This window comes from Natrix helvetica, assembly GCF_964273705.1.
Source record: "Natrix helvetica genome assembly, chromosome: 1".
NCBI lineage: Eukaryota > Metazoa > Chordata > Lepidosauria > Squamata > Natricidae > Natrix > Natrix helvetica.
Genome location: NC_138548.1, coordinates 203,870,619 through 203,898,387, shown reverse-complemented (window position 1 = coordinate 203,898,387; position 27,769 = coordinate 203,870,619). Strand labels below are relative to the sequence as shown.

At 42.6% G+C, this 27,769-nt stretch overlaps 1 protein-coding gene across 1 annotated transcript in view; it reads left to right on the top strand.

Moving 5' to 3' along the window:
• Positions 1 to 27,769, top strand: part of NDUFB11 (NADH:ubiquinone oxidoreductase subunit B11) — a 58,467-nt gene that overhangs the window by 26,975 nt on the left and 3,723 nt on the right. The window contains exon 2 of the mRNA XM_081936415.1: positions 11,759 to 11,889. Coding sequence (XP_081792541.1) covers positions 11,759 to 11,889 — 131 coding nt within the window. The remainder of the gene's footprint in view (positions 1 to 11,758; positions 11,890 to 27,769) is intronic.

Genomic DNA, 27,769 nt, shown 5'->3' with positions numbered 1-27,769 from the left:
TTCGAATCTCACCAGGCTCAAGGTTGACACAGCCTTCCATCCTTCCGAGGTGTATAAAATGAGGACCCCGATTGTTGGGGGCAATAGGCTGACTCTGTAAACTGCTTAGAGAGGGCTGTAAAAGCACTGTGAAGCAGTATATAAGTCTAAATGCTATTGCTATAAAATATATGGATACAAGTATGTGACTAAGATGGAGTAGAGCTGCTGATTAAGCCTTTGTATGGGTAACTTTTTAAAAATCTGTGTCTTTACATTATAAGCCTTTTACATATCCACCCTGAGTTCAGCTAAAGAAGCAGATATAAAATTTGCCATTAAATAGCCGCTGCAGTGTTCATTTCAATAACCTGGGAATTTTTCATGCTACAGTCAGAACATAAAACAGAAGCTGCTTCCCAAGGCCATTAAGGAACTAAAATAAATCAAAAGTATGCCACATTAGTAAGGCTTTCAATCAATTTAAAATAGAAGTAATTGATTGACTGGGAATTTTTTAGACTGGTAGTTGTGAACGTATAATTATGAGTATTTATAGATGCAGCCAAAATGTTCTAGACGCTCAACAAAAAGTGAAACCCGGCAGAGCCCCCATCCTCATGCCAAAAAAAAGGGGGAGAAGAGCAAGGAGCAAAAACTGGCATGTTCAGGTAGTAGTTTTTTAAATTATGACAAGTTATTGTATCTCATTATTCTTGGAATGATAGTTGAGGAAGGTTTGGAGAGTGGAGGAGTAAATGATAGGGCTGTCTTGGCTGAAGCAAAGGGATAACCTTAGTGCCACTCATCTCTCTCAAAAATAGATTAGGGCGTTTGGCTTTAATAGGATCCTGTAGTGATTTCATTGCATTGGGTACAATATAAAATAGAATCTGCTCTTCATTGTTAATCATATGGTCTGTTTCAGATTTGTCCAAAACTGGGTATTGAATCAGTCTAATTTGGAAAGGTTCAAAAAGTGTTTCAATTAAACGAAGTATTCGCTTCTTTGAATTAGACTCTTCTGATGATGTATGAGTAATTCAAAGGACACATAGGCATGCGATCACTGGTTTCGCACAAACGTAACATAGCTTGGTTTGATTTACCCTGTTATAAAAATCCTGCAGCAGAGCCTTGTAATTTGTAGCAGGTAGCTTAGCACGATGCGCAATCTCAGCCTATTGTGGATGTTCAACTAATTAATTAAACATCATAGTTTAAAGGCAATGCGTGAAGCAGGTCATGGTGACTTTGAAAATGGATATATTTCTCCCCAAGGAAAAGAAATATGAGGAAACGCCCACTGTAGGAACGGAGACAGGGATAGAGTTTTTTAAGTGATCTATCTCTATCTGAGGAGCCATCTTTCCCCAAATAAGACAAATCCGCCCCACTCATGCCAGCAGAAGAAACCTGTTTCGGATCCCGTCTGCTAAGGAATTGAAGTAGGCGGGGTCAAGGAGAAGAGCCTTTTCTGCTGTGGCTCCATCCCTGTAGAACACTATACCGCTGGAAGTGAGGATTGCCCCCTCCATTTTGGCCTTCCTGAAAGGTATCAAAACATGGCTTTGCCAGAGGGCCTGGAGCTCCAACGCAGGTGTTCACCACGGAAGATGGCTGACAGGGTAAGAAGACCTCATCCCTATCCCGTCTGTCTCTTAGCTCTCTTAATTTCGGCTTAGTACAGTTTTTAATAATATTTTAATCTGTATATTTCTAATGTTTTAATATTAGAAAGCAGAAAGAGAGAGAGAGAGAATGAATGATAAGGCTGAACATGACAATTCTGGATAGCTTATAAAAAACACAAAAATAAAATAAACATAAAACAAAGGAGAAAAACACATGGTGTCCTGAAGAACAAAATCATCCAGCTCAACGTTTTTCACAATTCTCAATCTTAGTATTAAATTGCCCCCATTTCGCTTAACGAGAGTGGGTTGTTAATATAGGTCTAAACTTACAGCTTTTGCTTTTCGCTAGGCGATGAATACTAATTCAGCATTTGCTGGTGATATATGAAAGAAGGCATTTTTATGACTTTACGGTGCCACCTGTTCTTTTGGTGAATCACTGCAAGATTGTCTTAAGTTTGAGCATTCATAAAAATGCAATTAAGCCAGAGAATGGGGAGAATAGGATAGTACCCTTTATGGTGCTGCAGCATGGATACAAAGTCTCCTAGAAGAAATCTATTGACTTCCTAGCTTGGAATGCTGGACTGATTGTCTGTGACAATCAGTCTATTGTCTCATTGACTTTCATTGTCTATGAAAGAACAGATCATAGTCTTGTCTTGCATTGGGAAGCCAAATTCTAGGTCGTCTCTTCCTCCAATGGCTGGAATTAGCTTTCTTCTTTAAAGAAACGGCATGCTTGCTTCCACCTTCCTCTTCTCTATTTTGGTAGCGTCATACTTCAGATTGTCTTTCGGAGAGAAGAAAACCAGTCCCAGGAGATGCTTCCATCTCCATTAAATAAATTAATTGATGAATAAAGAAAGGGAGCTCTGGGGAAGTACAGGTTTAAAAGTACAAATAGGTGTACTTTTTATATTAAGGTGTATTTCATGAGCAGAAAAAGAGAGCAAGGTTATCTGCCCTTTGTTACCAAAGGGAAAAAAAAGAAAGAAAGAATGGACTGATTCTACTCTGAGAAAATTGAAACTACATATTTAAATTCTGCTGAATGGGAGAACCAAAGCAGTCAGGATACACCAGGTTTGGTTGATTCAAGTTACAGCAGGATGCTATTGCTGGGTCTTTTAACCTTCTTGAAAATAACATATGTCACAATAAAGGGCTAAATGGAAACCGCTCCTCCCATTCAAACTTCTGTCTGCCATGTAAAAGGGGCTCACACACGCTTACTTTGCAAATTTAATAATAGCCTGGCTTTGCAGGGCCACAGTGGGAAACATTGATTGAGCCCACAGAAGCATCACTAACTTGACTGTTGCTGCATGCAAGTCCAATTATTGTTCAGTAACATGATGATTTGTAGACAGGCGTGCGAATGAGCAGTGAGGTATGTGCAATTTTGCGTGCCACTTTTGAGTTCTAAGAAGCCATGTTTTCCTTGCTTTTATACGAGTTGCTACCTTTCAGGAAGGACATTGAAAACTTGTCTCCTGGCACTTTGAGTGTTTAGGGAGTGATCAGGAATGACAACTATTTCCTCCCTTGAGATCCACTCCTCAGCCATATTCTTCTATGCCTTGCCTGATTTTCACATCTTTTGATTCTGTTACTCGGCTCCAACCATATCTGTTCATAGCGCTAAATATGCATGATGCTTTTATATGGCGTTTCGTTTGTTTCGTTTGTTCGTTTGTTATGCAAGTCTGTTTGCATAATTTGAGTTTTTCCTATTGTGGAAATATTTGCCGATGATAGACAGGTTTATACTTGAGATACCCTCGTCCTCGTCTCTCTATTGACTGTTACGCTCTAAATAAAAATATGAGGTATGGCGGTTTTAAAATTTGACCACTGATGTCGCAAAGTGCATCCATTTCCAAGATAGACTGACTGAATAATTGCTATGCAAAGATTGCCTGAAGAGGTGAAGGTCATGGAAGTATACAAGAGATGTCTGTCTGCTTCACAGAGGCCCATGTATTGTGTCGTATCCAACAGAGTATTTGACAACAACCACAATACATGATTAGGTCTGGCAACCAGAAATGTTAATGGAAGGGAAACAGACATGAAGTGCAATAGGTCACTGCTCAGTCTGTATCAACATGGCAACTCTGACTTGTCACTCCAAATTACCTCTCCCCCACCCTATAAATAAATAAACCTCTTCTGATGTCTGCTTTCAGAAGAGATTGCCTGAAAAAAGGAAGAATTGCATCTGATGTCCCAGGAATTAAGAGGAAGAGGAATGTAGGAGGAATTAGGACTGTCTACTTGGAGAAGCTTACTAAAGCAGGTGCTTCAATACAATAGTTTCAATTGTATTAAAAAAAATTGTATTATTGACACGTCAGTACTTTTCTGAGATATGTGAGCATTTAAAATATACTAAGCATATTTTATTGTAGGCAATATGTCTTTTGGGGGGATGTTCTTTTTCATTTCATAGCAACACATCTCAAGTCAAAATAATTTCAAAAATAAAATCCAGGGTGGGGGCTTCAGCTGTTACACTAAGACCAAAAATTCCACTGAATTATTCCAGGATGGACAGTATGTAGAGTAGATGAGTATGGTGAATGTTTTCTCTTTCTTTGGGTCCGATTGATACATATCACTAAGCCATCATGTGATTTGTTGTTGTTGTTTTTTGACATAGCACAATGTAGGAAACTGGTTTGTGCAATAAGCTATAGTTAAATAACCCTAATAATATGAAACAATGCAATACTGTATTATGTAGATGGACGGAGAGGTAGGTTTTCCTCTGTCTTTTTGTGGAACCTTAGATTGAAGTTTGTTACACGCTGGGAGCTTAGTTTACTGGCAGCTGTTCCTTGGAGAAGGGCCAACAAAAAAATGAGTGTGAATTGGAAGAAATCTCCAGCATTATTGAACAATGCAGTTGGGATTCATTCGGCAGACTAATTACTTTGTATTAAATGCAGTGAATAATCACTTTGGTTTTTCTATTTTGTTATACAGTGCCTGATCTCCTCCATTTTTAATATGATTAAAACTATCTTTCAAAGACTGCCAAAGCTGCATTAAGAATCACTCACAGGGCTGTTGGCTAGGTCTGTTAATCTCGCCCATCTGCCTTATCCTATGGCAATATGGCCAGGCGAGAAGAGATGCAGTCAGAGGATGGGAGACAGCTATTAGGAGCTGAATAGTAGCCTTGGGGCGGCGGGGGGGGGAAACATACCTGACCAGGCACTGTAGTAAAAGCATGCTGACTACTCATTAGAAGCCTTGTTATGCTCTAAAATACCACTGTATATTTCCCAGCGTTCCCTTGCAGCCATGAGTTTAGCACCCTGCTGTTTCTTTATTAAAACAACTGGAGCCTGAATTTCGAGAGCTGAAGGGCATGTTATTTATAAAAAGAAGTTGTGAACATTGGGCGGCTTCAGCCTTTGAATACCTCCACACTAACCGTCAACCTCCAGAAAAAGTCAGAGGCTTGTTAATACATTTGCACAAATCATCCAAAAAGGAATGAATAGGATTTAAGTAAGACCTGTTTGAGACAATTCTGAGGCTGGGGCTTGTTACCGCTGTGTAAGAAAGCTGCATCACTTTTCTTTCTACCACAGTACTGTAGAGATTTCTTCCTGCTGGAGGATTTGTTCCAAGAACAACGTTATCTTTGAATGTATCCCAGCGGAAGCATTGAGCTGCTCGCCCTGCTTGGACTTCAAACGCCAAACCTTGTGTTTTGTGTTGGGTGGAGGAACATGCTTGCTCCGAGAAGGATGTAGGTGGGAAGGTCAGGTGTCACAGCTGACTTGCCAATAAAGAAATAATAAGATTTTACTGACAGCTTGTCATGGCAAATACCTCCACTTATGAATCTGCCAAGTTGATGCATGACACAAAGCTGGGCTTGCAAGGAGGGGAGCAAAATTCTGTAATTTTACCCACCCACCGCCCTGGGGAAAAAAGTCTCCATTTCTGTGACACCAGAATTGATGCAGAGGAAACCCTAAAGATTTGAGATAGAGGATGCTTATGTCTCTGGAGGTGGCATCCCAGGATAAGGATGGGATTAAAGAGCATTGGACGCCCGGTGATACCAAGGAGTCTTTTAAAATTTAGCTACTTTTTCCACGCAAACACAGGTTCATGTCTGGGTGTGGGTGTCCTAACCAATATGTAATGTTGATTTCCTTTAAAGAAGGCTCAAGCTGTTGCCAGGGGGAGGTGAGAAGCTAACTCTTTCGTATTCACAATTGGAGGGGGCAGAGCAGCACAAAAAGAATGTTTCGATGTCATCATTATGGAATTAAGACAGTTATGGACTTACAGTTTTAGAAAATGAATATTGAAGCAGCCTTTATAATTAATCCACCTTTTTTTAATGCACCTATTAAAAGCGGAAGCCTAGTCAAACCATAGTTTATGGCTTTGTGTTAGTTCTTGGGTTTGTATTTTGCCTTTCCCACAAAGGTTATGGCAAATGTGTATTGTTTTGCTGATTGCTTGTAACAACCCCTGTATGAACAGTTACCATATTTTTCACACTGTTAGATGCACTTCCCTCCCCCCCAAAAAAGTGGGTAGAAATGTCTGTGTGTCTTATAGAGCGAATATTGTGGCGGGGGTGCGGCAGCGGCATTTGCCACCGCTGCCGCCATTCGCTGCCACAGGGGAACGCTGGAGCCTAACCTCCCAGAATACCACCAAAGTTGTTGTACAGAGGCAATAGGTGACGGCAATCCCCACCACTTAGAACAGCTGATTAGCAATATTCCGGGAGGCCGATCCAACCGGCAATCAGCTGCTCGGCAGCAAAGGCTCCAGTGTTCCCTGGCGGCGGCAGGAGCTCAGCTCAGTTGACCGGTGGTAGATGCAACGGAACGGAGCCCTGATAAGCCGCATGCTCGGGGTGTGATAATGTTCTGTAGCTGACCAGGCTGTGTGCTGCAAGGACGCTAGCTAGAAGAATACCGGATGGATGCTAGGAGGCAGAGGCAGAATTTTTTTTTTCTTGTTTTCCTCCTCTAAAGCTAATGTGCGTCTTATGGTCCGGTGCATTTTATAGTGCGAAAAATATGGTAAATTGTGATAATTATTTCCCCTGGAATAATTGTTTGTGCATTCTCGGGTAGTCTGTGCCAAGTCTACCCAGCTCCAGTTTTACCATGTCAGGAACAGCATGCCAAGCCTGTCCTAGGTCTTTGCAAACCTAGGAAAGCAGTTGTAATAATTTAATGAATCCTCGTCTTCCTTATATACTTGATGAAAGGCCTTCTGCCTAGCTCAGCACATCACTCTGGTGGTCTGGCTTAAGAGATGATGGGGGATTTGGAGGTAAATGGTCTCTGTACCATTTTCAATAGCACTATCCAGATGGAATTTTATCTCTCGTGGTCGAAAGCTGCGTGTAATTGAGCGAGAAGGGCTCTGATCTTTAAAGACCAGAGTTGTTGAAGCCTGTCGTGGGAGCCTGAAATGAGCAAATGGCAGAAGCCACCCACAGGGGGGGAAAAAAGGCTCGTAGATCCCACCTTCTGCCATCTTGTTACTTACCCTAGTCTTGGGGCATGCAAAGCACCTGCTAATTTTCTGTGTGTTGTGTGCCTGCATGCATGTGCGCAAACCCACTCATGGAATTGCCCCTCCTCTTTGGGAAATCTCTTTAATTATTTAAGAGGTGGTAAAGCTGCCCATGCTTTTTTAATAAGCCACTAGGACCTAAAATTGCTGCCTTGCCTGAGGGAATGCTCCAAAGCAGCATGTATGAGGTTGGGATAAACAAGAAAGTGGAGGGGGGAAAAGCATTGGATCAAGCTTGGGAGGATCCCATTGAAATAACCTTCTTATCCCCATTCAGTTTAGCCAAGTTGCTTTCATGTGCTCTCCATCTTTAAATCCAGTTAACTTATATCACTTAATGATCCATCTACCGAAAGGATATGGCCCAATAAGCAACGTTTCTATAACTCTTCAATATGGAACTGTGGATTCCTGGATGCTCCAAATGGATAAGGCACGGACTCTCTTCTGAGCATGTACATTTTGCTTCTTCACCACTGAAGGAACAGGTTCACTGGAACCAGACTGGATACTGTGAGATTGGAGATCATGCCTTTTGGGTATAACTCCTAGGTTTAAAGTTCTCAAAGAATGAAATAATTCCTGTTGGCCATGGTCTTGCCATGTATGTTGCTATGATGGAGGGTAAGAGAAGAAAACAATAAGGTTTATGGTTCGGCTAAAAAAATACATAGTATTTTTAAGATGTATAGTATAAGATGCACCCTTTTCCCCCCCAAAAAAGAGGGTGAAAATTTGGGTGCATCTTATATACTGAATACAGCATTTTTCCAAAAGCCCCGCCCCGTGCATCCCATTTTTCGCAAAAATGGACATGCAGAGGGTTTGGGAGGCCTACAAAGTGCTCCTGGGAGCTGGGGAGGGCACAAACGAGCGAAAAATGGGCCATTTATTGCTCATTTCCCCCCCCCAGCCCCCAGGAGCACTCTACAAGCCTTCCAAAGCCTATGCGTGCCCTGTTTTTTCCAAAAAAGTGGCACGTTTTTACAAAAAAGGAGAATTAGTTTGCCTATTTTTGCCCCCCACCCCACCCCAGCCCTCAGGAGCACTTTGCAGGCCTCTCAAACTCTCTGTGTGCCCCGTTTTTCACAAAAAATAAAAACAAAAAAACAAGGCATGCAGGGGGTTTGGGAGGCCTGCAGAGTGCAAAAGCTGTTTTTTTTTTAAATTTACCTCTTCAAAATCTTGGTGCATCTTATACTCCGGTACGTCTTATAGTCCGAAAAATACAGTATACGTGAAGCGTTTGGGGGAGTGGGGGTGGACTTTAGTAATTGTGTCTTCCCAAAACAAAACATTGCCTTTGCAATGTTTTTTTTCCGATAGGGTGGTTACACGTTTTGATGCAAAGCGTTAGGGTCCTATTAGAAAAAAGAAAACTAAAAAATAATAATAATGACAGAACTTTGTGGGGCACAACGAGCAGAAAGCAATCTTAAGCACTTTTGTATCATAAGATTGTAGTGCCCTTCCTTCGGTTTATTGAAATGAAAATTGGGATTGGGCAGAGGTTTCAGGGTTAGGGACTGCACTTTGATTAAGTCAGGGGTCGGCAACCTTAAACACTCAAAAGAGCCATTTGGACCTGTTTCCCACAGAAAAGAAAACAACACAAAATCCTTCCCCTGCCTGACTATTTCCTGAGTGCCCCCAAAACCAGCATATGTATTTGAATTAAAGGTTCTGTTTTCTTCTGAAACTTTTCTTTTCTTGGATTTATCCATGGTTGGCCTACTGGGGGTCGAAAAGCTCAATAAATTGTGTGCTGACAGGTGTCGCCCATTGGCGGTTGTGACACATATCCTTAGCGACAGGGAGCCGCAGCAGAGGGATGAAAGAGCCACATGTGGCTCCAGAGCCGCAAGATTGCTGAGCCCTGGACTAAGTGATCAGGAGCAAGCAGTTTTTATAAAAACTGCCATGTCAGGTTTCTCTCCCTTCCCCTCCCCAAATTGAATTGTCCCAGCTCAGCCACCAAAAGGAAGGAGGGGGGAATCTATTGCAGATATAGCTCCCTGGATTCAAAGGGAGGACTCTACTTGGAGGCGTGCTGTGTGACTCAGTCTCAGCCAGTTAAGTAGGCGAAGGAATAAGGAACCCCTGCTGCGTCTGTGTGTGTGTGTGTGTGTGTGTGTGTGTGTGTGTGTGTGGCATAGGGATGGTGGGGAGGAGAGAATGTGTGGGGGCCAACCTAACTCCATAGTCCAGACTGGCTCTCTAACCCGCTAGTTATGTCATCCCCACTATGCGTGGACAGAATTCCTGGGAGTTGGTTGATGCCCGTCAACGTGGCTTCTGTGCCTACCCATTGGCTTCCCTGTGATTCCAAGGAAGCAGGGAAAAGAAGAATGCGTCCGTGTGAAGGCAGTCAGGGCTGCTGCAAGAGAATTTTATTTGTTTGAAGGCTGCTGTGCTGCCCCTCCCAGCACCCAAACTCTTAGATTTGTCCTTCACAACCCTGGTGCCTAGAACTGGGCAAAAGGGGTATCCAAGCAACAGCTGAATGAGATTGCAGCTCTACAGTTTTTTTTTTTTTTATTAGCCTTCTGAAATTCCTTTCATTTCCCCTTTTGGTGCCTGCGATGGCAAGAAGAGAAAATAAAACCCCAAACGCCGATGTATAAATAGACAGCGGGCAGTAAACAGGCAGTGATAAACTAAAGGTAGAGGTTCCTGCTCCTGCGCTTGAGAAATGAATGGACTTCCCTCCTTAAAGGTGTCCTGGTTTCTGCAAGGTTGAATACGAGGAGGCACACAAGTCTTTCAATTTACCATCAGAGAACTCGGCTGCTTCTAGTTCAAAGCCCTCGTCTCATGCTTTCTCTCTTTAAATCTCCTCTCGCTCATGTAGCTCTGACTAGCCCATTAGTTCTTGCAGTGAGTAGATTATATTATTGTGCTACATCCACCCAAATAATATATGTGAGATATTCTATAAATGAACGCATGTGTTTTATTTACTGCCTCATGTTACAGCACTGCACCGGGAAAGGGTATTTGGATGAGTAAAGCAAATTTGAAATACTAATAACATTGCTTTGGCTCTAAAATCTTGCTTACGTTTTAATAATCTAGGCTGCATGCTAGAGTCTTCTACTGTTTTTCAAACTGTAGCCTTTGGTGTCAGTACCATGGACTTCCAAGGATTTGAGTATGCTTCCCTTCCCCTTTCCCCCCACTCTGTTCCAGCTTACAATTCAAATTGTGCTAATCACTAGGAATGTTATTGTTATTGCCTACCTAGTCTCTGCTGGACCTGTTTTCCTTAGCACCTGCAAATTTGAAGGGAAAAGAGTTTCTCTTAGCATTTGTTTCCACAGGGTCCCTGCAGTTGGCTTCCTTACACCTGCGGTTGCTCTGTAGGTGTGTTTCTTTTGAGCTTTTGCCTCTGCCCTTTTTTTTTCTTAAATGAAACCCCAGATAGTAGCTAGTATCCTTGGCTATCCTCACCTTTTTTGAATAGGGTATTGTGTTCCCTCATTCAGGATGTGTTTATGTGTTTCTTTAGTGACCCGCCTGCCTCTGGGCAAAGATGTACGCTCTTCTTCTTTTGCTGCCCAAGCAACAGCTGGCGGGGGGGGGACACACGACATACGCATCTCCAAAAGCATCCTCTGTGCTTCTGTTCAAGTTCATGATGGCAAGGCAGAGCAGGTTCTTTTGTAGCGAGAAGGGCAGGTTGGACACCAACAGAGCCTGAGACTTAAAATGGCTTAGAATGGCTGTGCACAATTCTAGGAAGATAAGAAGGACAAGATGTTTGGAAGCAATTGTATCATAAACTTCATGTGCACTGGTCATCTTTTTCTGGGACATTTTTATATAAGAGAATCTATCATAGGCGCACATGAATGCACCTGGCCAGTCCAGAAACTGCTTGAAGTTCATACCTTTACACTTCCCTTTCCTGCTTAGAATCAGTCTCCACTAGTGTATTCTAGTAATTTTCACCTTTTCCTTTTTGCACAGCTGAGGCAAGATTTTTGGCAGCATTCATTTTGTTCCCCTTTCTCCCATCTGGCTTCTAGCCTTACCAAAGTGGCTTCAGGTTTGTCAAACACTATGTGTAAAAAAGTGACGTGTGGTGGAACTGGGGTCTCTGCTGAGCCCAGAAGGTCAGATCCTTCTAGTTTAGAACTGTTTTTTTTCCCTCCAAACATTTCATTTTTGGGTCTTAGCAAACATTTAATAGAATCAATTTGCAAAATTATTGGTGTGAAGTAACACTTTTTGAAATTCCTATCTTTATAAATGGGAGAAAATGACAGAATCAACTTCTGTTATCCTCCAGGAGCGTAGTAGGTTGGATGGACAAATGCAGAAAGAACCTTACTTAAGGATGAAAGCTCCATGGTTTTGGCATTAGAATGGTTGTTTTATTTTGCCCTAAAATAAAACAAGATGCCTTTTCCATTATTAGAGCTGGATTAGCCGTGCTATTTTTCTTTTGATGGCGAGGTTTAGAATGAGGGTATCTTGTGAAGGTGAACTTTAAGGGAAAATATCAAAGGGGATGTGTTGAATACACTTTGGGCAGCTGTAATCTAACTCCATTTTGTGTTTTTACATTTCAGAATCCAGACTTTCACGGCTACAGTGACGATCCTGTTACTGATGTACAGAATATGCGCGCTACCTTCTTCTTTGGAATATCTGTTTGTCTCGTACTGGGCACTGCCTTCCTGTATTATCTGCCTGACCATAAGTAAGATTCAGAAGCTAAATTTCATTTTCATTTGTACCATTGCCTTGTAAGCCTTTGGGGTCTTTTGTCTTGATGTTTTCAAACCCCGAGGCCAGTGGGTCTTCACTTCCGATACGTTTTCCATAATTCCATTTATTTCTTGCTCCTTCTGGCTTCCCTATTAAAGCGATACATCCCTGCCTCCATGCTGGCAAAGTTCACTAGATTTTTTTTGAGTCTCATATTTGCCCGATATTTCCTTTCCTAGTACCACACTACCTTAAAAAGAGCAGGGCCGTTACAAAGAGGAATGGAATAAAAATAACCTTGTGAGAATCCTCTTTAAGGATCCCCTAAAGATGTCCTAGAACATGAGATGACAGGGTTCCAGCATTCCAGGAACTAGGAAATAGTTCTATTTTATCTTATGTCACCTGAATGAAAGGCAAGGGTCATCATACATGCTTTTAAACCTACGTTACAATTTCCCGGTGTACATTTTATCTGCACTAGTGAGCTAAAGTATAAATGCTGACCTCTTATAAGTGTAAGCTCAGTAGTCTGAGAGATGTATTAACTAATGAATATGGGAGTACTCTACCATTCTAGCAACAGTGTAGATTCTTTTTCTTAAGCTTGGCACACCAGCAAAATGTTAACACATGCACACAAATGTACAATTTCAGTAGGTTAGTGGAGAGGTACACAGTTTGTGGCCCCCCGTGTTGTATGTGGCTTCCCAGAAACTAGGGTTGGTAACACACACTAATTCTAGTCCTAATTTCCAATATGAAAAAAGTAGAAAATTATTACCTTGAGGAATAAGGTGAGTTATATTTTAGGTGCATACATGTCTTGTGTACTCATAAATGAATTAAAATCATGTCCAGGCTTTTGCCTGGACCCTTGCATTAATTCTTGAATGTGCTCCAGCCCAGCATTCAAAGGTACACTCCATGATCCAGAAAATGTTATGTCCCTCTGTGTTAGGGGTTTTCTAGAACTTTATCAGAAATGTTGCATAGATAAGGGTATGGGTATCTGTACTGTACGAAGTTTGTTACCTGCTTTTTAAAATAACTATTTCTTTTTCCAAAGCAACATTTGCATGAGTTTGAATGTGGGGAAGGTTGTATAATATAAGAATAGTAACGGACTCTAGCAGCCTAACCCTAACCCAACCTGATACCTTCTAGGTATGTAGGAACTGTTGAGAAATTTCTTTGTCCCACCTTACAAACACATATATACAGACACACACACATAGATACATGCAGAGAAAGAGAGGGAGAGAGATTGATTTGCATCGTGTTTGGGAGCTTTCACTACCTTTTGTGTCCTTTTTTGGCTAGAAAGGGAACTTGTGTGGAGGAGATCAGAGAGAAAGATTTAGCAGAGATAGGGGTTATTACAGAGAAGAAGAAGAAAATCAAAGGCCTTGAATCTGCAGTTTGTGGTAGGTCTAAGTCCCTTTAGGGATATCAGTGGATTTGATGGACAGGGAGCTATCAAAGCAGATTCCCTCCCACTCAGCAAGAAGCAAACATCATGCTTTGATTTGAAACTAATCCTGCTGCATTCAATACTTGCATCTGATGCCAAAAGAATATTCTGTGTTTGGCACTCTGCCTATAACTTTGCTGTTATTCCCACCTCTGAAATGGCTCCAAATGATCCCATCCCTATGAAATATTCTGGCATGAAATTGTATCTTTCACAGACAGATACCTTAGTTTGGTGCCTGTTTTCACAGGTACTCAAATCCTGCACCTAAATTGTTTCAACTTCTACCCTCAAAACGACGCTATAGGGCACTGCACTAGAACAGTTAGACACAAGGAGAGTTTTTTTCCCCAATGCCATCACTCTGCTAAACAACGAATCCCTACAACAATGTCAAATTACCTACTAAGACTGCGTTACTATTATTCTTCTCTTCTTTCCTAGTCTCTATCTCCTCCCACTTATGACTATAACCATGTTGCTTGTATCTTTAAAATTTATATTGTTTTATTTGTTTCCTAGTATAATTTGATTGCTTATTAGTAAGCTATGACTATCACTAAGTGTTGTATCTTATGATTCTTGATGAATGCATTCTATTTTATTTTTCTTTATGTACACTGAGAGTATATGCACCAAAGACAAATTTCTTGTGTGTCCAATCACACTTGGCCAATAAATAATTCTATTCTATTCTACTGAAGAAGACAGTAGCTACTATAAGCTTGGAGGGCATCTGTACCTTGTACATTTGCAAAGGTTTACTCAAGGTGTTAGCAACATGAGGTCCCAGAGCTTTATGTGGCCCTCAAAATCCTCCTAAACCTTTCCTATAACCTCCCTCCTTTCACAGTGGCCTAAAATAGATGAGCTTGTTTCCCAAAATACTTTTAAAGTTGCCCCACCCTGGTTTAACCAATCGAGATTCAATCAATATTTCACTTAGCGTCCCCAGTACAGTTTCTATTTCTATCCTCAGCAGAATGAAAACAGGGAACTTTTTATTTCACTTTTCTGTTAAGTGCCACACAAAGGTGACTGTTTTTGGATAAGGGAAGCAAACATAAACCACCCATTAGGAACTGGGATACTTCCCTTATTTGTTTTGGTTTTGGGGACAGCAAAATTTTGAAACCACGGAAAAGCTACATTTTGAGCAGAATTTGGAAAATCCAATTTGGAGGCATTCCTTTCTTTTCTCCAGAGAAAAAGGAAGAATGTGTTTTGGCAGATGGAAAGTACTAAAAACAAACAAGAATGTCTGTTAACAACAATATCATCAGAGGAACTGGAATGAGTGATATAGCTTGGATCAACTGGAAATGAAATGAGACCATTGATATAGCTTTTTCTAGTTTTTACTTTTTTGAAATACGATTGCAAGAACTGGGATCCTTCCTCCTTCCCTCCCTCCCCCCCTCCCCCCTCCCTCCCTCCCTTCGTCACTTACACTTAAATTAGAAAATCTAGGATTACTCACACAAACACTGGAAATTGAATAGATTAAGATGAACAGTACTTGCATCATGAAGATTAACAATTCGAGTGGGATGACACTTTTTCATCAATCAGACCAACCACCTGGCTCTTTTGCCTAATGATTACAATCACGACTGGAAATTCTGGGAGTTCTATTCCCAATGCATCCGAAAAGCCGCAAATTAGGGAAGGATGTTATAAGTTTGTATCTTTAATCTATTTCCTCCACCACTTTTTTCCAAGATCCAGCAGCCCAAAAGAGGCCATTGTAACATGGGCTAGAGAGAAGAGAGAGGCTTCCCTGTTAAATAGCTGCAAGTTCTGAACCTACTAAAACAGAAACAGAGTCCCTGGCAGCTATATTGTAGCCACGATGTAAAAAAGATGTGGAGACTCTAGAAAGAGTGCAGAGAAGAGCATCAAAGATGATTAGGGGACTGGAGACTAAAACATATAAAGAACGGTTGCAGGAACTGGGGATGTCTAGTTTGATGAAAAGAAGGACTAGGGGAGACATGATAGCATTGTTCCAATATCTCAGGGGTTGCCACAAAGAAGAGGGAGTCAATCTATTCTCCAAGGCACCTGAGGGTAAGACAAGAAGCAATGGGTGGAAACTAATCAAGGAGAGCTAAGGAGAAAACTCCTGACAGTTAGAACAATTAATCAGTGGAATCCTGCCTAAGCAGAGGGTTGGACTAGAAGACCTCCAAGGTCCCTTCCAACTCTGTTATTTTATTCTATTCTATCCTTTTGCATTTTTATGTGTAGGTAAACAGGCTCACGTGACCTTAGAATTAGGCATCTGTACCAAGGATTAGGGATTCCTCTTGGTGTCTTAGATAATTCATAACCTGACTTCAACTGAGAGTTCAAGATAGTTGGCACATCTGAATGTTATAGATGGTTCCATAGATTGTAAAGAATTTTTATAGAAACCAGTGTCATAAGGAGGAAATATAAAAGTGTTAAATTGTGGACCTTGGACCTGAAAGGTCCAAGAGATAGAAAGCATCTATTGAATACAAATAACTTCAAGGCTAGGTTTATCCCTAGTAAGTTCTGGAAAGATCCTGCTTTGAAATATTAATGCTGTCCTCCAGAGTATTCAGCAGGTTCTGACCAGTTCTGGACAACCGGTAGCAGAAATTTTGAGTAGTTCGAAAGACGGGTAAATACCACCTCTGACTGGCCCCGCCCCCATTCTCTGCCTCCTGAATCCCAGCTGATCGGGAGGGAATGGGGATTTTGCAGTATCTTTCCCCTACCACACCCACCAAGCCACACCATGCCCACCAAGCCACGCCCACTGAACCGGTAGTAAAAATAATTGAATCCCACCACTGCTGTCCTCCCAATCTGAGCTACCTAGCTCAAGGGCCTGGCAATTTGGCTTTGTCTGACCTAGAGGGAAAGGGGTGCAGAAGCACAGGGCAAAGATTGCCTCCTGCCTCAAGGAAGCAACTCTTCCTGTATAACGATCAAATAGCCCTCATTTTTATCCTACTTGTGGATCAAGTAGGATTCAGCATCTGTCAAGGGATAATTCACATAATACTTTGGAGCTAAAGTATTTCCCTTTGCAGAAAGAATTTCAGTCTTTGGTGGGTTTTTTTTTCATTTAGAGAAAAGACAAGTCAAGGGGGAATGCAATTGAGTTACGTGTAATTATGTGCAGCCCAATACTATGTATTTCAGCCCTCTGAGTCTGAAAGGACAAGAAATCCATGGTGGCTTCTGATCGCTGAACCACAGCTAAGGGAATGAAAAGTAAGCTATAGGACTGAGTGTTGCTCCCTTTGACCCAAGTTGTTCCTGCCCAACTAAATTGCAGTTCAATGGTATATGGTATTGTGGTCTTGCCGTGACGTGTGAACTCAATATTATCTAGTCTTAACACTATCCTGCATTATATCTCAAACAAGATGACTGAGTGGGAAACTGGTTAAATGTGAAGTTAGAATGGCTGTCAAATCTATATTTGGCAGCAGAAGGAGAAAGTATGCAGCCTTCCAGTCTTCTTCCATTTGCTTAAACATGATTAAAACATTGCAAGAATAATGTCTCCCCCAGCTCTCCTTACCCATCTAAATAAAATCACATCTAGAAGACCTTGAGCCTCTTATAAGAGGCTTATAAACCTGTGGTTTTTTTTATCACTCTTCTGCCTCCTTGTTCAACTCTTAAGGAAGGAAAAGAAAGCTAGAGAATGGTATTTCTCAACCTTGATCATTTGAAGATGTGTGAACCTCAACCTCCAGAATTCTCAGCATGGCTGGCTGGAGAATTCTGGTGGCCAAAATCCACACCTCTTTTAAGTGGCCAAGGTGAGATACATTGATATAGAAAGTAGGGTTGAAAGTAGAGTTGTGAGAGGCAGAAAGCAACCAACTACACACAAACACACACACGCACACACAAAGAACTGTCCATCCTTTACCAAATACTGTACACACAAACACAAATCATTTTTCTACAATCGATGAAGGCTGCTACAATGCTTCTGACTGTTGTAAAGGAAGCTGTATTTCTCAGGATGCCAAATGACGAGCACGATTAATGGACTCAACATGCTTGTGTCTCAAAGCAGTAAATTTGTACAGACAGGAACTAGAAGCCCTACATCGGCTTAGAGCATAGCCTTGGAGTTCAGCCTCAGCGACCAGCCTTGCCCCGTCAGTCTCCGAAAGCCATCATGGTGCTCTGTGTTGAAAGCATCCCTCCCAAGCATATGTCAATTCTCCTTCCTTTCTTCCTCCCCACACCGGAATCTTTTCAGTGTCTTTTCCAGTCCTGCGTCCTGCCTCGCTGGATGAAAGAATTTGTTTTCAGGCAAGGTAACCTATTTAGAAGGGGCGTTGTGGAAATTCACTGGCGCTCGGAGGAGTTATTTTGGGGGGGTGCACCAGCTGGTGCTAGGTGTGTGCATGTATATATATAGCCTATGGGATATAGATAGACCAGGGCCCAGAACTGGGGAAGCGTGTTGTTTTGGCTGGCAGGGAGGGGCCGGCTATAGCCCAGCTCCGCTGCTGACGCACACAGACAGAGCCTTCTGATCAGAAGCAGCTTGTACAGTTCCTGTTCTCATATGAGAGAGCCTGAAGATGAACCCTGCTAACAACCTGAGCTTTGCTCCCACCTTTTTGCACCGAGAAAGGAATTCGGGAGCTTTGGTGGCTGTTCCTCCCATCTTCGAAGTGGGTGTACCTTCAGGAGCAGTACAAAGCCCACTTACTCAATTCTCTCTCCTTTAGCTCTTTTGGCTTCCAGTGCCTCTTCGGGGTTAATGAAGGTTCGGTATGAATGAAGGGAGATGCAGATTAGCCGTGAGTTCAGAGGGGCAGGATTGCAGCTTGCCGAGCTGCAGGCAATACTCAAGGGTGCTTCCGGGTGTCGGTGTTTGGGGAAATCGTCTTCCCTTTGTAGTGAGGGAATTGGTACCGATTAAGTCAGCACGGAGTTGTGCTTAGTTTTGGTCCAGCGTGTTACGTTAGTTCTGGCAGGTAATAAGTCTCGGTTAAACAAAACATAACTTAATATTGGATCACGGGGTGCATTTGATTATTCCTTCGCTTCAGCTAAAAGGCAACATATGCACGACACCAGCTTTACAAATCAATCTTCTACAGCTTTACGTACTTCCAAATGTGATTCCCCCGGCCAAGCCTTAGCAGCGATGCTTAGAAGAATTTGCGGAATCGATCCCAGCTAGTAGATCCGAACATGCTCTTTCTGCCATCTTGATGCCAAATTCCAAGTTAAATATGCTGTATATCGAAGAAGTGCTTTTGGTTTGCTTTTTTGGCGGGGTGGGGGGAAACAACGCTACTAGGTGTGCGGTCTTATTCACATGGTTGTGACCTGTGCTGAGCTATTTTTCTGACTGCAGATGCACAATATTAAGCCAGCAGCAAGGCTTCAGGGTGGATTCTTCGTAGACTTTCATCTTCTCTGATTGATGGAGACCCTTTCTCTCTTCCTCTCTCCCACACCCATTGTCCCCATCCCACCATTTCATCTTTTCTTGCTGCCTCTCTACAGCAAGCATATTTGTGCCTTCTTCTACCTTTTTCATTGTTCCGGCTTTGGCTTTGCTTTCATAGGATCGTTTTTTCTCTTCTGCTGTTCTTTCCTGGACCATTCCTGTTTTTCCTTTATCCCCTCCTTTTTATTTTGTACTGCCGCTTATTTCTCTGTGCTCTTATCCTTATGGTTACCTTTTAAATCCCGGCCATTCCTGTTCCAAATCACTGCCTGCTTTTGTACACCTTTTTAATCATTAAAGCAAATAATTAAGAGAAGCAAACTCTTATTTCATACCCTTTTGTTTCCTGTAATTTATGTCTTATACCTGCCCCATACATATGTACATAGGTACTTCCTCAACACCATTCAAATAACTTCTCCCAGCTGGGGATTAAGAGATGCGCTTGTTTAAACCAGGTTTTTTTTAAAAAAAAGCAGCTGAGAGAGGGGCCAGGCAGTCCCAAAGGAATTGCCTTTATTGTCCTTTCCTGTGAAACATCATGCAGTACTCTGCCGTCACTACTAACCGTGGAGAGTCATATTCACCTGCTTGAAGTCAGAACTTCGAAAGCAATAATAAGGATGGAGGAAGCTAGCAAATTCACTAGGCCCAGATGACAGGTTTTAATGAATGCCGGGTAACGCTGAGCAAATTGCATTGTGAGTTCATCAGATTTTAGTCTCACTGGTGCAGAATGATAAGTATTCTAATTGTGAAATGATGCAACAAAAGGAAAGGCAAATGAGTTTTTGAGGAGACCGAGGGTCCCCCTGGCCCAAATGAGTTTAACTGTTTGCGGAGGGAAGTTGGGTGGTGAGCCAAAAACGTTTATGCTTCTGAGCGAAACGCTGCTCTATCTTTCCTGCCACAGTAAAGGCTAGGGACCCGATGGGGAAAAGAGTCAGAGCCCGGATTGCTTGGAAATGTAATAGGTAGCCTGGAATATTTGCTGCAGTAACTTGCACTTGTTTTTACGCATGAAGCTTGCTGTGAAAACGCACTAAAGGGCAGCAGGAAATCTTTTTTTGCCTACTTACAGCAACCACAGCTCTGCGGCTCTGCTATGTGTCTCTTCTTCAGGATCTCAAGTCTTCCCCCCTCTCTCCCTCTGACAGGTAACCTTCTGAATTATGCAGGTGTCCGAATCAGATGATGGGAAGAATGCTGGGCCAATACAGGGGGTCCTTGACTTGCGACCACAAGGGAGGCCGAATTGTTTGGTGCTAAGCGAGACATTTGTTAAGCGGATTTTGCCCCATTTTACAATCTTTCTTGCCACAGTTGTCGTAAGCGCAGCTCTTAAATTAGTCACAAGGTGGGTAAGTGAATCCCATTGACTTTGCTTGTCAGAAGGTCGCCAAAGGCGACCCCGGGACTCTGCAACTGTCATAAATAGGAGTCAGTTGACAAGCGTCCATTGAATTTTGATCACATGACCACGGGGATGTTGTAACGGTTGTAAGTGCGGGGAAAAAAGGGTCATCAGTCGCTTTTTTCAGTGCCGTTGTAACTTTGAACGGTCACTAAGTGAACCGTTGTAAGCCGAATACTACCTGTAGTCTGGCTCTTAACCCCAGCTGTCCCCTGATCCAGACACACACACAAATGGGATGAAGCATGGCCAAAAGCTGGAGGAGGAGATCCCTCTCTGTCTGGAGCGCTTTGTGTCTCGGTGCGGAGGAAAGCTGGCTCCCTTCTGTGTTCTGGGGAGGCGTGAGACGCAACTTATCTCTAATTGATGGGGGCCTCATTAGTGAGGCCCTTGGAGAGCCAGTAATGAATACCACTGCTGCAGCGAGCATCTCCGATGGCCTAGTTTGGGAGGTAGAGGAGGGGGGACCACAGGGAATTGAACTGCCAGCTTTTAGAGAGGGTAGGTCAAGGAAGGAAAAGAGACAGACAAACCCATGCTGGGATGAGAGGCCTTCTGCTCTTCTGATACAATTATCTGGCATCACAGGAGCCCACGTTTCCTCACAGAGCAGCCCCAAAGCCCTCAGGAGGAGTTACGTTTCCTCAGAACAGCTCAGCCGAGAGTGGAGGGAACCCTTCCGTTTTACAGACGGCAGACTTGAGTCAAGGGGTCTGATCAGATTCTGTGCTGGCAGAGGGTGGCTGTGGTGGCCCCTGATCTTGCATGCCTTTGTCTCATGCTCCAGCCCTTGGGCTAGTGGCAGAGCCCTGCTCCGTGGGCCGTGGTCTCATTTTGCTTCCGCGTTTTCTGCATGTCTCCTGAGCGTGAGGTAGCACGCTTCATCAGCCCTCGGTACATATTTAAGATGCAGTTTCAGTGCTCTTAAGGGCCATCAAATATTGCTCCAATTGGCAGGGGAGACGAGGGAAGCAATCTGATCTTTTTAGTCTGCCCTTTGGGACTTCCTCCTGGCTGGCTTCTGTCTTCCTTTCCTTTGGAAGGCTGTTGCTGATGGATGATGCTCCCCTCTCTGCATTCCTTCATTCTTAACAACCTTCCTCCCCTGAAAGTGTTTTCCCTGCCACTTAAATGTTTTTCTGCCACCGTTCCTGATTCAGCTGCTCACTCATCCAGCACCTTCTTTCTCTCTGGAATTACCGCAGTCCCATTTGTCTACCGGAAGGGTTCAGACAAAAGCTCACAACCAGCCGTTAATATTTGGCTTAATGAGCTGACAAGGCAGATCTTCTGTCATTGCAGAATGAGGAATAATAATTAAAAGTTGCTGTAGTAGACCAAGGTTTGGCATTGCTGCTCTTCCAAGAACATTGGAAGAGCGGACTCCCCGACTTCTTACGTCTCTTTCCAGCTCATTCAGGTGGTTAGAGCAGGCTGATTTGTCTTGAGAAAGCACATATCCTCCAGAAGCAGTGCAGCATGGGTGGTACAGGCATATTAACATAGATTCATATGTATACTGATCAGTCCAATGCAAAATGCTGATGCTCTAATAATGCCCTTCTTTGGCATCTGTCTTCTACAATACCCAAAATGTTTCCCACAGTGCCCTCTGCTGGGAGTGGAGGGTTGATGCTTTCCCCCCACAGTCAATCTGGGTTATGTCTGGCTGTCTATCCATCTTTCTCAACCCCGGCACCCTCAAGCTGTGCTGGACTGCAATTTCCCTAATTTTTTATGGGCAAGGTATGATGGGATTTGAAAGCAAACACATCTGGGGAAAACAGGTTGGGGGGTCTGCACTAGCCTCTCCTTGGAGGGAGAGAGTCCTGATTGCTTTGAAGGCAGGCAAGAAGGATATAAAAGTAGCATGGTTTACATCTGTGTTGTTGACTGAAGTTCAGTCCTGCTATTCCAAGGTTTCCATTTAAAGTGAAAAAGTGTCAGTAGAAACCAACAAGTAGCATTCAAGATTACAATAAAAAAACAGTTTAGCAAAAATTCACTCCCCACCCCCTCCCCCAAGTGGCAAGAAAACAGAAGAAGCTTCAAACAGGACAGCTGTTAAACCAGGTGTGAAATTCAGCCGGTTCTGACAGGTTCTGGAGAACCGGTAGCAAAAAGTTTGAGTAGTTCGGAGAACCAGCAAATACCACCTCTGGCTGGCCCCAGAGTAAGGTGGGAATGAGGATTTTGCAGTATCCTTCCCCTGCTACGCCCACCAAGCCACTCCCACAGAACCAGTAATAATTTTTTTTTAACTCCATCACTGCGTTAAACACTCAACGCTTCAGAAGTAACAACGGAGGTGGGCTTGGACCTTCCTATCTCTGAGCTTCCCAACTGCTTGATTAAACAGATGCTCAAAGTGGTTTTTTTAAAAAAGTAGAAATGCCAATATTGGCAGCATGTGATTTATGAGTTAACTAGATTTTTTAAAAAAATATACTGTAACTTCTTTGGAATAGGAGGCTGAGGGGTTTTTTGGGGGGGGAGGGGGGTGCAGAATGACTTTAAAGCAAATATTGAGAAATATTTTGTTATGTAAATGAAGAAGCATTCCTTAAGTCATGGGAAGGGTGAGGACTACAGGTAGTCCTTGACTTACAACCACAACTGAGCCCAACATTCATATTGTTAAATGAGACATTTGTTAAGTGAGTCTTCCCCCGTTTTATGACCTTTCTTGCCATGTGAAGTGAATCACTAAGTATGAATCATTTGCCAAGCATCTTTTGGTCACATGATCATGGGATGCTACAAAGGTTGTAAACTGTGAAAAAAGGGTCATAAGTCATTTTTTTCAATGCCATTGTAACTTTGAATGGTCACTAAATGAACTATTGTAAGTTCAGGACTACCTGTATTAAGAAGAGAGTCCAGTTGGTACCTCCCTGACTCTCTGGGATGTAAGAGGAAGGGGAGGAAAAGCCCAATTAGACTTGCAAAATACTGTTATTATATAGCCTATCTTATATAAAGTAGAGTTCTGGTCTTTCTGTGAAGTCTGTTTCTGACTCAAAAGTTTGATATTTGATATTCGAAGATAAAGCAGCTGCCTTTGCCCTTACAAATCCCCTGCAGCCTCAGGTAATTCTTGGTTGGTTTAGTAACCATTTATAGTCGCAACGGCACTGGAAATAGTGACCCGTGTCCGTTTTTCACAACCACAGCAGCATGGTCCCATGGTCACGTGATCAAAATTTGGGTGCTTGGCAACAGGTTCATATTTACGATGGTGTCCCGGGGTCATGTGATCACCTTTTGCGACCTTCTGACCAGCAAAGTCAGTGAGGAAGCCAGATTCACTTAGCAACCATGTTACTAACTTAATAACTGCAGCGATTCACTTAACAACTGTAGCAAGAAAGGTTCTAAAATGTGGCAAAAAAAATAACGCAACAACAGACATTTTGGGCTGAATTGTGGTCATAAGTCGACCGTCTGAATTTCAGAGACACAATGTGTAAAATAGATATTATCGTTACCTGTCAATTTAAAGCATGGAGCTGAAAAATAGTAGTGCAAGCCTACTTACAGGTGAAACTCGAAAAATTAGAATATCGTGCAAAAGTTCATTTATTTCAGTAATGCAACTTAAAAGGTGAAACTAATACATGAGATAAGACTCATTACATGCAAAGCAAGATAGTTCAAGCCGTGATTTGTCATAATTGTGATGATTATGGCGTACAGCTCATGAAAACCCCAAATCCACAATCTCAGAAAATTAGAATATTACATGCAATCAATAAAACAAGGATTGTACATAGAACAATATCAGACCTCTGAAAAGTATAAGTATGCATACAGTGGGGCAAAAAAGTATTTAGTCAGCCACCAATTGTGCAAGTTCTCCCACTTAAAAAGATGAGAGAGGCCTGTAATTGTCATCACCTCAACTATGAGAGACAAAATGAGAAAACAAATCCAGACAATCACATTGGCTGATTTGGAAAGAATTTATTTGCAAATTATGGTGGAAAATAAGTATTTGGTCACCTACGAACAAGCAAGATTCCTGGCTCTCACAGACCTCCTTCTTCTTTAAGAGGCTCCTCTGTCCTACACTCATTACCTGTATCAATGGCACCTGTTTGAACTTGTTATCAGTATAAAAGACACCTGTCCACAACCTCAAACAGTCACACTCCAAACTCCACTATGGTGAAGACCAGAGAGCTGCCGAAGGACACCAGAAACAAAATTGTAGACCTGCACCAGGATGGGAAGACTGAATCTGCAATAGGCAAGCAGCTTGGTGTGAACAAATCAACTGTGGGAGCAATAATTAGAAAATGGAAGACATACAAGACCACTGATAATCTCCCTCAATCTGGAGCTCCATGCAAGATCTCACCCCGTGGGGTTAAAATGATCACAAGAACGGTGAGCAAAAATCCCAGGACCACATGGGGGGACCTAGTGAATGACCTGCAGAGAGCTGGGACCAACGTAACAAAGGCTACCATCAGTAACACACTACGCCGCCAGAGTATCAGATCCTGCAGTGCCAGACGTGTCCCCCTACTTAAGCCAGTACATGTCCGGGCCCATCTGAAGTTTGCTAGAGAGCATTTGGATGATCCAGAAGAGGATTGGGAGAATGTCATATGGTCAGATGAAACCAAAATAGAACTGTTTGGTAGATACACAACTCGTCGTGTTTGGAGGAGAGAGAATGCTGAATTGCATCCAAAGAACACCATACCTACTGTGAAGCATGGGGGTGGCAACATCATGCTTTGGGGCTGTTTCTCTGCAAAGGGACCAGGATGACTGATCCGTGTACAGGACAGAATGAATGGGGCCATGTATCGTGAGATTTTGAGTGCAAACCTTCTTCCATCAGCAAGGGCATTGAAGATGAAACGTGGCTGGGTCTTTCAACATGACAATGATCCCAAACATACCGCCCGGGCAATGAAGGAGTGGCTTTGTAAGAAGCATTTCAAGGTCCTGGAGTGGCCTAGCCAGTCTCCAGATCTCAACCCCATAGAAAACCTTTGGAGGGAGTTGAAAGTCCTTGTTGCCCAGCAACAGCCCCAAAACATCACTGCTCTAGAGCAGATCTACATGGAGGAATGGGCCAACATACCAGCAACAGTGTGTGCCAACCTTGTGAAGACTTACAGGAAATGTTTGACCTCTGTCATTGCCAACAAAGGATATATAACAAAGTATTGAGATGAACTTTTGATATTGACCAAATACTTATTTTCCACCATAATTTGCAAATAAATTCTTTCCAAACCAGCCAATGTGATTGTCTGGATTTGTTTTCTCATTTTGTCTCTCATAGTTGAGGTTTACCTATGATGACAATCACAGGCCTCTCTCATCTTTTTAAGTGGGAGAACTTGCACAATTGGTGGCTGACTAAATACTTTTTTGCCCCACTGTATGTACTCAGTACTTGGTTTGGGCCCCTTTTGCAGCAATTACTGCTTCAATGCGGCGTGGCATGGAAGCTATCAGCCTGTGGCACTGCTGAGGTGTTATGGAAGACCAGGATGCTTCAATAGCGGCTTCAGCTCTTCTGCATTGTTCGGTCTCATGTCTCTCATCTTTCTCTTGGCAATGCCCCATAGATTCTCTATGGGGTTCAGGTCAGGCGAGTTTGCTGGCCAATCAAGCAGAGTAATCCCACAGTCATCGAACCAGGTTTTGGTGCTTTTGACAGTGTGGGCAGGTGCCAAGTCCTGCTGGAAAATGAAGCTCGTCTGCGGAATGAAGCATGAAGTGCTCCAAAATCTTCTGGTAGACGGCTGCATTGACCCTGGACTTAGTGAAGCATAGTGGACCAACACCAACAGATGACATGGCTCCACAAATCAACACAGACTGTGAAAACTTCACACTGGACTTCAAGCATCTTGCAGTGTGTGCCTCTCCATTCTTCCTTCATACTCTGGGTCCTTGGTTTCCAAGTGAGATGCAAAAGTTGCTCTCATCCGAAAAGAGGATTTTGGACCACTGAGCAACAGACCTGGTCTGTTTTTCTTTAGCCCAGTTAAGACGCTTCTGACGTTGTTTGTTGTTCAGGAGCGGCTTGACAAGAGGAATACGACATTTGAAACCCATGTCCAGAATCCATCTATGTGTGGTGGTTCTTGATGCACTGACTCCAGCCTCAGTCCACTCCTTGTGAAAGTCCCCAACACTTTTGAATGGCCTTTTCCTGACAATCCTCTCCAGGCTGCGGTCATCCCTGCTGCTTGTGCACTTTTTTCTTCCACACTTTTCCCTTCCACACAACTTTCTATTAATATGCTTTGATACAGCACTTTGGGAACATCCAACTTCTTTTGCAATTACCTTTTGAGGCTTTCCCTCCTTATGGGGGGTGTCAATGATGGTTTTCTGCACAACTGTCAGGTCAGCAGTCTTTCCCATGATTGTGATTCCTACTGAACCAGACTGAGAGACCATTTAAAGGCTCAGGAACCCTTTGCAGGTGTTATGGCTTAATTAGCTGATTAGAGTGGGACACTTTGAGCCTAGAATATTGCACCTTTTCACAATATTCTAATTTTCTGAGATTGTGGATTTGGGATTTTCATGTGCTGTAAGCCATAATCATCACAATTATGACAAATCACAGCCTGAACTATCTTGCTTTGCATGTAATGAGTCTTATCTCATATATTAGTTTCACCTTTTAAGTTGCATTACTGAAATAAATGAACTTTTGCACGATATTCTAATTTTTCGAGTTTCACCTGTACCTGTCAATTTAAAGCATGTAACTTAAAAATAGTAGTGCAAGAATCTTCAGGTAGTTAAAAACGAGTAGCAACCACTCACCTCCCAAATGATTTTAAAATGAACATTTCAGTCTATTTTGCATCATTGTCCCATCTATTATTGCTTTTATGCAACCCCCTCCCCCCCCGTTAACTGTTCCTGCCACCAAACGTTTGGTCATCCTTACGATTTGTCAACAGATCAAGGTTAACATCCGTGGTTTATTTTAACCTTGCTTTGTTGACAAATCATAACATCTTGGTGTATATGTAACGCTGAATTACAAAGTATGGTTTACAAGTCCCAGTGGTTGGATCCACCATTGTGTAATGTCAGAACACATGAAAGCCAGCTGGGTAACTTTGAGTCAGTCATCCTAAGTAAGCCGAACACATCTCACAACATTGTTGTGAGAAAAATAGGAGGAGAAATAAATATTAGATATGTTCACCCCCTTGAGTTATTTGTAAATAATAATAATAATAAGAAGAATAAGGGCAGGTTAATAAATAAACAAAATGCCCACAAAACCAATTTCCCACCCTTTTCATAATGCCAACTGTTGCCAAATCCTTCGTGTTAAACTGGGGCTGTCAAAGGAACAAGATATTATGTTTTCCAGCTTTATAAGCCACTGCGCATATTTAGCAAGCTGAGAGCAAGTTGGAGCAAGCTGGACGAGAACAGAATAACAGAGTTGGAAGGGATCCTGGAGGTCTTCTAGTCCAGCTCCCTGCTCAAGCAGTAGCATTCCAGACAAGTGGCTGTCC